We start from the raw sequence: 10526 nt of genomic DNA on the forward strand, positions 1-10526 counted from the left end.
GGAGGAGGAGGAGGGCTGGACCAGGGAGGTGACGGACGGAGCAGCTGAAGCCCTGGGGACAGCGGTGACCCCGGAGCCCGGAGCGCTGCGGAGCGAGTGGCACCAGAACAGGGGGCTGCGCTCGGATGTCACCGCGCTGGACGGGCAAGTAGCGCGGGCTGGCTCCCTTTGGCTGCTGCTGCCTGCCTTTCATCCTATTCCCTTTTTCATCCGATTCCCTTTTTCATCCGATTCCCTTTCATCCTATTCCCTTTTCTCCTTTGTCCCCAGGCTCGCCATCGTGAGCGATTCCTGCGGTGTCGGGAACCACTCGGTGCGGCTGAGCCTGAGCCCCGCAGCCGCCGCGGAGCCGCGCTCGGAGCAGCCCCACGACACCTTCGTGGCTCTGGTGGCCCTGCAGAGCGACAGCAGCCGGGCCCTGCTGCAGCTGCACTCGTGCTGCGTGACCCCCTCGGCCAGCCCCGGGGCTGCGGGGGCTCACTGCTGCCTCTTCCGCAGGTGGGAACGGGGAACACCTCCCTTTGTTTAGGATTTATGGAAATAACCCATCCTGCTCCCCCCGGGGCCTGTCACAGGGGTGCAGCATCCCCTTCCTGCTGCGGAGGCACACCCAGGGGTGCCAGCCATTTGGAACCTCACATCCCATTTATTTCAGCCCCCCAGGACATGGGAGGGTCATTGCTCAGGGTTTGTAAACCCACAGGGGGGTGAAATGTGGGTTCCAGCAGCTCAGGGGGTGATGGGCACACCACAGCAAAACCAATCTCTGGAAACAGCTCTGCTGCTCTGGGCTCTGAGCAGGGCAGCTCCAGCAGGGAGTGCTGGTGTTGCTGGATTTTCCTGCTCCTCAGACAGGGCTGCAGGGCTGGGCTGTGCAGTTTGAGCTGGGATCTGGAGCTGTTTGCTGTTTGCCCCTGCCAGGCTGCCCTTGGAGTGCAGACACATCCAGCTGCTGGAGGGCGGCAGCTCCAGGGCCACCAGCTTCTCCATCCAGCTGTTCCAGATGCTGAACCACTCCGTGGCCTACCTGCACTGCGAGCTGAGGGTCTGCCTGCCAGGCCAGCCAGGGTGTGAGCAGGTACTGAGGGGGGATCCCACCAAATCAGGAGGGACTTGATGCTTCCAGAGCCTCCACACCAAGGTCACCCCATGGCCAATCCCTGGTTAAACTCTGGGAGAGGAGTTAATGGTGTGGAAGGGTGGGAATAGTTGCTAATCCCTAAGAAAAGGAAATCAGGGAATAAAGATTTACACATGTGCTAGTCCAAGGCTTGGAAATTCACCTTTTGGAACAACAACAGACGTGGAAAAGACTGAGGAGGGCTTGGGGCAGGAAGTTCTGTTCAGGACACTCCCAGGTGTTTCCATCTCTTTCCCAGGACTGCTTGGAAAGTGTGGAGCCCCTTGCCCAGCCCAGTGACAGGACCAGCCATGGAAACCTGCACAGGCTGGTCTCCCTCGGGCCCGTCTGGAGGATGAACAACAGGTTTCTGTACAAGCCAGAGGAAGGTGAGGCTCTCCTGGTTTCATTTCTCTTGCAGAGGTTTTTGCTCAGCTTTCCCTGCTGCAGGAAAACCAGCACATTTTAAATAACTTTTCTTGATTAAGTTATATCCCAACAACTCCTGACCTTTGCTTTGGCCTCCCTGGATCCCAGATGTGGGGGTTCATCAGTGCCACATCCAACAGAGTTCCAAAGGCACCCTGTGAGGGAACTCCAGCTTTAGGAGGAGGAAAGGGGAGAAAGATGAGGCAGAATGTTCCGTCTGTAAAGAATTGCAGCATTTTGGAGCAGAATGAGGCCGGCCATAGGTCAGGAGTGTTCATAGGTGAAACACAGAAGCTGGCTGATGTTAATTAGATGTTTGTAGCTATTAGAAAAGAGCGACACTGAGCTGGTAAAACATGAGAGACTTCTCAAAATTCGCTGGCACCATCCCTGACTCCCTGTGGCTGTGCTTGTTTGTTCAAAGAACATTTCTCACTGCTCCATTCCCTCTCTGTGTGTCCAGGTGCTGCTCCTGCCACGCTGCTGCCCGTCCTGCTGGGGGCCCTGGCGGGCTGTGCTGTCCTGGGCACTGCTTTGATGGGGCTGTGGCTGCACCAGCGGCAGAGAGCCAAGCCCAGCCGTCATCCCCTGCCTGGAGAACTCCCGGGGCTGTGATCCCAGCAGCTGAACTGTTCCTGCAGCTCCCCCGGCCGCCAGAGAAGCAGCTGAGTTTGCTTTGCTTCTGTAGAGCTCCTGCTGAGCAGGGAGCAGGAGATGCCACCTCTGCCCCCAGCCTGCCTCTCCTCCCTCCCTTCCCTTGTGCACCAGAGCCCACAGACTGCAGGGCAGAGCAAGGGAAATACAGCACTGTGCCCTGGAGCTGCCAGCGGGGAAATACAGCACTGTGCCCTGGAGCTGCCAGCGGGGAAATACAGCACTGTGCCCTGGAGCTGCCAGCGGGGAAATACAGCACTGTGCCCTGGAGCTGCCAGCGGGGAAATACAGCACTGTGCTCTGGAGCTGCCACCAGGGAGGGATGGAAACACAGCACTGTGCTCTCACTGCCACCAGGGAAACACAGCACTGTGCCCTGGAGCTGCCACCAGGGAGAGGTGGTGAGGAAAAGGATGGAATTGGGTGTTTGGACAGGAGCCAGAGCCCCAGAATTGGGTCTCCTCGGGTTTACAGCTTCTCTCACCTCCGAGGAGCCAAGTGCCTTCCTCCTTGCCCTTTCGTCCTGTTGCTGTTCTCTCCACGTCCCCACTAATGGTCAGAGAACCCCAGTAGTAACAGAATTCCAGAATCTGCTGGAATGCACTGGGGAAAGGCATCCATAGGATGGGGGACTCAAACTGGGCTCTCCTGGGTGCTTTAGGGGTGGCTGTGGGAGGACAGCTGTGCAGAGCCCCCTCCAGGCTCCAGCCCCACATCCCCCTGTCCCAGAGGAGCTGGGGCTGCTCCATCCTGTCCAGGACCTCCTGCAGGAGCTGCAACAGCAGCAGAGTGAGCAGGGAAACACCTCTGGGGAGGGAGGGAGGGAGGGAGGGATGTGCTGGGTATGGCCAGCAGGACCTCAGCTCCTGCTCCTCCTGCCCCCAGAGCTGGAACTCCTGAGCTGTTGGCCCAGAAATGCCCCTGGAAGGTGTGGGGAGGGAGAGAAGCAGCAGCTGCTGCCCCTCTGCAGCCGTGGGCTGAGCGTTCCCCTCCTCCTGAGCTCTGCAATAAACCTGAGCCTGCAGTGTTTGTCTGGTCTGTGCCTGCACGGGAGGGAATGGGACCCCCTGGCCTTGTCCCCAGCTCCAGAACTGTGTTGGCAGCTGGGAGTGGAGGGGAGCAGGGCATCACTCAGGGCGGGCAGTGCCAGGGGATTGGCAGCAATCACCTTCCAATTGGGGTTCTTCCTCCCTAAAAGGCTGCAGAGCCTTTTTTGCCTTTTTTCCCCTCTTTCCTTCAAAGAAGGGACTGCCAGAACCCCTCAGCGTAACACAAATAACTCACATTTCCACCCAGGCCACGCTTCCTCCAAGGGTTTCCTCAACATTCTGCCACAGAACTAAAAACCCCAGGTCAAGGCTTGCTGGCAGTGAGACAATTACCCTGCAGCAGTGCTAATTATTATTTGTATTGCAGTAGCACTGAGGAAATCAGTACCACCTTGTATTTGACACTGAGTTACCTCCAGACAGAGCTGAGGCATTAAAGACACAAATGCACAGAGAGTTTTTAACCCCTTTTCAGCTGAAGGTGTGTGTGCTGCTCCTGGTGCTCACATGGTGAGGGTTAAACTGCTCTGACCAGCCTGTGTTCCTCCCAACACCCACTTCCAGGGAGATTTGTTTTTATTTTATCCCCGAGGGAACTGCTCTGGTTTGCCACATTTCTGGTATTTCTGCTGAGGTTTTTTCTCAGCCTCATGCACTCATGTGCCAGTTCTGGTTGTTTGGGGCTTTTCCTGTTCTTTATCTTTCTAGAGTGTTTTTTTCTACCTCTCCATCCAGCTACCTCTGGGGCGTTTTCTAACTCATTTTTTTATCTTTCTGGAGTGTTTTCCTCCTCTCCATCCAGCTGCTTCTGGGGGGAGTTTTCCTCTGTTCTCTCTGGAGTGTTTTCCACGTCTCTCAGGTACAATTCTCCCTGCTGGATTTCTCTGTTCCCTCCAAGCCTCACCCTGCCCCAGTCCTCACCTCCCTTTCCCCCAGGCTGTGCCGATGCCCCAGGTGAGAAATCCCACCCTCAGCACGGAGCACTCACTGCAGGCTTGTCCTTTGCACCTGGAATTCTTGGAGGATTCGCCCACCCAGTGCTGGATGTGAGAGAGCACAGCCACACTGCCAGCCTGGAGCTGAGCCATGTGTGCATATGTAGAATTCACACAGGCTTGTTGAATTCACTGCAGGCTTGTCCTTTGCACCATTTCCCACCTGGAATTCTTGGAGGATTCGCCCACCCAGTGCTGGATGTGAGAGAGCACAGCCACACTGCCAGCCTGGAGCTGAGCCTGAGTGAAAAGCAGAATATGTGAGCAGCCCCACTGAGGATCCACCTCTTGGCAGGAGCAGCCAGGGCTGCCCTGGGGTGAATCCCCACCTCCCCGGGCAGGGCAGGGCAGGGCAGGAGGAGCTCCTGTGCCTCCCCAGCAGACAGCAGAGCCAGCTGTGCCATGGGCACGGAGCAGGGCGGGCTGGGCAGCCTGACCGTGTTCAGCAAGGAGGATTTCGAGGATGAGTGGCTGCGAGTGGCCAGCGGGGGCTTTGGCCACGTGTACCAGGTGAAGCACAGGAGATGGAGGACGGTCTATGCCGTGAAGTGCTCCCCGTACCTGCTGCAGGATTCCAGCGTGGACAGGTAACCCCGATCAGCTCTGCTCTGCCCATCCCAGCTGGACTGGGGGATAAAACTCTGCAGAAGGAGCTCCTTGGGAAGAGTTGGGTACCCAGAGGGAGTGGGGAATTGGCCAGGTGTAGCAGGTGAAGCACAGGAGGTGGTCTGTGCAGTGAAGTGCTCCCCGTACCTGCTGCAGGACTCCAGCATGGACAGGTAACCCCTGATCAGCTCTGGCCATCCCAGCTGGATGGATTGGGAGATTAAACTCTGCAGAAGGAGCTCCTTGGGAAGGGCTGTGTACCCAGAGGGAGTGGGGAATTGGAGTTCTGCCTTTCCCTGTCCCGTGTGGATGCACACAGAACACGGGGAATAGAGCAGGGCTGAAGCCTGGGGCTGAGCTCAGCACCTTACACACAGATAAAAGCAGCCTGGTGGGTTATTTACAGCTGCCACCGGACACTGGGGCTGAGGTGTATTCATCAAACTGAATTAATCACCAAAAGCCCCAGGTTTAAAGATGAGGGGCAGAGGATTTACAGCTGGTTTTGCTGCCCTGCTCCTGTAGCCTCCAGACATCTCTTTCCTCTCCGTGGGGCACCTGCAGCTCCTCTCTGCCTCTTGCTCTCTCAGCAGAGACTCTTCTGGTGCCCACCTTGAGTCTGGAGATGGAGCAGGGCCAGGTAATCACAACCACTGCTGATAACACATCCAATACAGGCAGAGCTGATGGAAGAACAGCAGAGTTGATGGACTTATTTAATTTAAAACTTTATTCCCTTCATTTTGGAAGAATCCTGCCTGGATAAAAATCTCACTCTTGTGATTTCTTGTTGCAGACAACAACTGAGTTCAGGCTGAGCACTGCCTGTCCTCAGTTTACTCTGCAGATTCTGCCTTTGCATTTTGTTCCTGTTTATGGGGGGGAACGAGTACAACAATCAGTTTTAATTCTGTATCTTATCAGTTGTAGTAAAATACTTGAAATTGCTCGCGGGTAGGTCTCAGTGTGAGGAGATTTTGCTTGGCTGAACCATTTTAGATCAATTAATGGCCTGGCCTGATTGCTGGCAGCTCAGCTCCATTCCCAGGGTGTGCTTTTTAAAGGCACTCCTGGCCCTTTGCTGCTTGGCTGCTCCCCCAAACTCGTTCAGAAGGTCGGGAGGGGTGAACCTTGGGAGAATTTGGAGGAACAGGTCTGCCAGAGCTGGCAGCCAGCAGCCATGCCAGGGTTCCCCTGGGAGCAGAGTCACCGTGCCCAGGGACAGAGCTGCAGGCACAGGAGGAGCTGCAGGAGTGGCCAAGGTGTGGCACGGAGCTGTGCCTGCTCCTGGCATCCTGCTGCCTTTCATGGCACCACGGAGTGCTTTGGGAGGAGCCCTAAAGCTCATCGCAATCCTCCCTGCCCGCCCCTGGCATCCTGCTGCCAGGGAACACCAGGAATTTCATGGCACCACGGAGTGCTCTGGGGTTAGGAGGAGCCCTAAAGCGCATCTCAATCCTCCCTGCCTGTTCCTGGCATCCTGCTGCCAGGGAACACCAGGAATTTCATGGCACCACGGAGTGCTTTGGGCTGGGAGCAGCCCTAAAGCTCATCGCAATCCTCCCTGCAGTGGCCAGGGGCACCTTCCTCTGCTCCAGCCTGGCCTTGGGCACTTCCAGGGATGGGGCAGCCTCTGGGAATTTCATGCCAGCCCTTCTCCACTCTCACAGGGAAGGATTCCTCCCCATCTAACCCTGCCCTGGGGCAGTTTAAAGCCATTTCAGCAGTGTCACAAGCACAGGGTCTCTGTCCTCACTGCTAAGGATTGAAACAAGTGCAAGCATTTCATCTTTTCTTTGTGGTGGCTGATTTTGCCCAAATAAGCCTCAGCTCATTTTGAGAAGTCACAGCACCATCCATGTCAGATTTTAATCTGCAGAAGATCCCTGTGTGGCAGCATTATCATCAACTCAAGGGGGAATTTGGGATGAATATTTTTGGGGTAGGCAGTGCTCAGAAAGGCTGAGTGTCACTAAGTTACTAGAGAGTTACTGAGCCTGTGAATCAACTGATAAAATTTCTGGGTCCCGCTGTATTTTTTTTTAACTTTTATTTATTTTTAATTAATTAATTTATTTATTTTTTATTATTAATTAATTTTTATTTTTATTTTCCATTTTCCAGGACCAGCATGAACTGTCTAATGGAGGAGGCCAGCAAGATGGAGAAAATCAAATTCCAGCACATTGTCACCATCTACGGGGTGTGCAACAGCCCCCTTGGGATAGTGATGGAATACATGGCCAGGGGCTCCTTGGAGAGAATCCTCCCCACCCACAGAATGTCCTGGCAGCTGAAATTCAGGGTGATCCATGAGATGGGCTTGGCCATGAATTTCCTGCACAGCATGAGCCCTCCCCTGCTGCACTTGGATCTGAAGCCAGGGAATGTCCTCCTGGATGGGAACATGCACGTCAAGGTACGGCCATTGCTCACACCAGAGCCGGGCAGTTTCTGCCAGGCAGCTCCAGAACCCCAGCAAACCAGGTTCTGCAGGAGCAGCCCATGAAATGGTGACCTGTGGGGTGTTTAACAAGCAGCTGCTGAGCAAATTACACGGAATTCTCAGCATCACACAGCGGCTCTGGGCCAACCCTGGGGATTTAAGGCTCCAGCTGCACTCAGCGGCTGCAGGTTGTCAGGGTTTTGTCAAGCTCCAGCTGCTCCCAGCTCCTCCTGCCCTGATCCCAAAGATGGGGGATGTCTGGGTGACAGCAGGAGGGAGAGTGGGAGCATTTTGGGGCAGCTTCCCTCTTCTTGCTTGTAGATCTCTGACTTTGGGCTGTCCAAGTGGATGGAGCAGTCCAGCAGGATGCAGTACATCGAGAGCTCAGCTCTGAGGGGCACCCTGAGCTACATCCCCCCCGAAATGTTCCTGCAGAACAGCAAACCCCCGGGGATCAAGTACGATGTGTACAGGTGAGGGCTGGCCCAGGGCACCCAGGGGTGTCCCCGGGCTGTGACACCCAGCAAGGGGGGCTGGACACTGCCTCAGTTTGTTTAAATTCTGCTTTTCTGCCTCCTAGAATGTGGGGAGCACACTGGGGTGCCCCGACCTCAGGGGTGAGACTGAGAGGGAGGGGGTTCTCTGTGGATAATCATCATCCCAATGCACCCTCTGCCCCAGATGCCATCACACCCTGTTCCCAAAAATGAGTGAGATCAGAGCCCAAACAGCCAGTGCTGCTCTTTCATCACAGTCCCTGCTGAGATTGCTTTTAAAACAATTCTAGTATTGGCTTATCTGCCTCAGTGTTCAGCTTCATTTTGGTCAGAAACAGGCAGAGAAGAGATTTCAGCTTGGCTTTTGTCCTTTTGGGCCAGGAGCTTTTCATCAAGTTCACACGAGCTCCATGTCCGTGTCTGGAAATTCCTCAGCCTTTGCAGCACAGAGTAACCCAAGGCAAGAGGGAAAGGAGGATTTGCAGGGCCACAGGAACTTGCAGGAGCCAAGGGCTCAAGACCCCAATGTGAATAAAGTGGAAAAAAGGCACTGAGAGCCTGACTTTGCCAGGAAAGGCTCCAAGTGCCTGCTCAGACCCTTTGGAGGGTGATGACCCCACTCTTAAGGGAGATGCATGAGGCAGAACCACAAGGCCTCATCCTTTTGGCCTGGGGGATGAAATCCTTCTGCTCTGGGAGATAAATCCTCCCCTCCTGAAGAACCTCCTTCCTGATCTCCCCATTTCTCCAGAAGGCAGAAGCAATAAGAGCATCTCATGTCCAAGTTCTCATAGTCTCTCCTCTCCTGCAGCTTCAGCATCGTCATCTGGGAGGTGCTCATGCAGAAAAAGCCTTACACAGGTAAACACAAACCCTGTACCCATGGAATGTCTGTTCCAGCCCTTGTCCCAGGCAGAACACCCAGATGTGCTGGATTTTTCCAGGGGCCAACATGATGGCCATCATTGTGAAGGTGGCGGCGGGGAAGAGGCCAGGGCTGGAGCTCGTCAGGGACGACTGGCCCGGGGAGTGCCACCAGATGGTGGACCTGATGAAGAGGTGCTGGGACCAGGACCCCAAGCAAAGGCCCAGCTTTGCAGGTGGGACTGGGACGTGGATCTGACGGGGTCCCTGGTGTCGAGATGACCCCAAGATCTTAGAAAGTCTCTTTTCCCCAGCCCCAAAACCGAAGAAGGAGGCAGAATTCCTTGGCTCTCGTTCTCAATGTTGTTTATTTTCTATTATCTCTATCATTCTTTCTCCAACCTGTTGAGATCTCTCCAGCAGGTCGGTTCATGGCACACTGACTGCCCTCAGGGCGTTGTTATCTTTTTATACTAAAAACTTTGTGTACAATATTTACCATAACTTCCCAATACCTATCACCTATGTTAGACAGTCTGTCTCTACTCTAAACAAATCCCAAAGTGCCACCATCACAGCAGAAGATGGAGGCCAAGAAGAAGAAGGAGAAAGACTGGAAACGCCCAGTTTCTTCCATCTTGTCTCCTGAACCCCCATTCTAAAAACCCCAAAATTCTACATTTTCACCTGGTGATAAATTCACTATCATTCCGTTCAAACCCTTGTGGCTTGTAACTCCTCACACAAAAATGGTGTTTCCATGGGCTAAAATCAAAGGCACAGGTGTCTTTGACTCCGTGCCAAGGTCTCTGAGCCTCCTGCCAGGGTCTCAAGTCCTCCAGGGCAGCCAGAGGAATTTCCTGGGTTCCAACATGGATCAGCCAAGGGTCAGCCCTGTGGGTTGATGAGCAGGGTTTGTGTCCAGTTCTCCCAATTCCAACTCTGAGGTTTAACAGCTGGGTGCCCTTTTGCTGTCACACATCCCCTCATCCCTTCTCCCTCCCTTCCCCTGTGGGTCCTGCCTGGCTCTGGAGCTGGGGCACAGCACAGCTGAGCTGCTCTGCCCTGGCAGATATCCCTGTGGAGACCGACGTGCTGCTGGCTCTGATCCAGAGCCTGGTGCAGGACCCAGAGAACGAGCGCCTGGTCAGGAAGATGTCCCACAAACCGGCCATCTCCAGGAGCCAGCAGGTGAGCAGAGCCCCCCTGCGCCTCTCAGGAAACTCCTCTGAGTCTGCTCCTTGTTCTGACCAGACCTTGAGGCTCTTTCCCCTCCCAAAGGTGCCCCTCAGCACCTTCACAGGGTGTCTGCACAGGCTGTGCTTCTGTAATTCACTTGTGGGAATAACATACTTGCAAATTAATTAACAAATGCACTAAATGATAAGTAGTCCGAGAGGAAAACCCTTTTCTGGATCTGCCCAGGTGAATTGGGTTTATCATGGTGGCCTCAGTCACTAAAAGAAACTCAAGCAAAAACAGAATCACAGGGTTCTGTTCATGGCACAAAACTGAGGATGTTCCACTTTGAACAACTCTTACAGAATTTTTTTTTTAATCGTTTTAAATCCTCGTGTTTCTCTGGCTAAGAAAAAATTCAGGCTTCTGGATAGTCACAATGTAATCCCAGCTACTGGAGTAATTATGCCTAGAAAACAGGGAGAGATAGGAGTTTGGAGTTAGTGGTGTTTAGGGGGTTTTGCCAAGCTGTGCAAGAAACCAGAGGCCTGAAGAAGTAGGGGCTTGGGGGTCCCTAAACAACAAAGAAAATCATTTTGGGACGCTGCCATGCAGTCAGGAAGCAGAATATGTGTGTGTTTGGGAGCAAATGAGCACAAGGAGGAAAAGCTCATGGATATCCAGAGA

The 10526-nt window shown here is 54.2% G+C and overlaps 2 protein-coding genes across 2 annotated transcripts in view; both read left to right on the forward strand.

Annotated features, from left to right (window-relative positions):
- The window catches only part of LOC115948614, an 8065-nt gene extending 5901 nt beyond the window's left edge, over positions 1-2164 (forward strand). Inside the window, exons 7-11 of the mRNA XM_031062386.1 lie at positions 5-144; positions 271-498; positions 922-1078; positions 1380-1509; positions 2013-2164. Of these exons, the coding sequence (XP_030918246.1) occupies positions 5-144; positions 271-498; positions 922-1078; positions 1380-1509; positions 2013-2164 (807 nt within the window). The remainder of the gene's footprint in view (positions 1-4; positions 145-270; positions 499-921; positions 1079-1379; positions 1510-2012) is intronic.
- Positions 2165-4649: 2485 nt separating this feature from the next.
- The window catches only part of ANKK1 (ankyrin repeat and kinase domain containing 1), a 7686-nt gene continuing 1809 nt past the window's right edge, over positions 4650-10526 (forward strand). The window contains exons 1-6 of the mRNA XM_031062387.1: positions 4650-4834; positions 6978-7272; positions 7621-7772; positions 8608-8657; positions 8741-8896; positions 9733-9851. Coding sequence (XP_030918247.1) covers positions 4650-4834; positions 6978-7272; positions 7621-7772; positions 8608-8657; positions 8741-8896; positions 9733-9851 — 957 coding nt within the window. The remainder of the gene's footprint in view (positions 4835-6977; positions 7273-7620; positions 7773-8607; positions 8658-8740; positions 8897-9732; positions 9852-10526) is intronic.

The sequence above is a fragment of the Geospiza fortis genome, unplaced genomic scaffold (genome assembly GCF_000277835.1).
Source record: "Geospiza fortis unplaced genomic scaffold, GeoFor_1.0 scaffold183, whole genome shotgun sequence".
NCBI lineage: Eukaryota > Metazoa > Chordata > Aves > Passeriformes > Thraupidae > Geospiza > Geospiza fortis.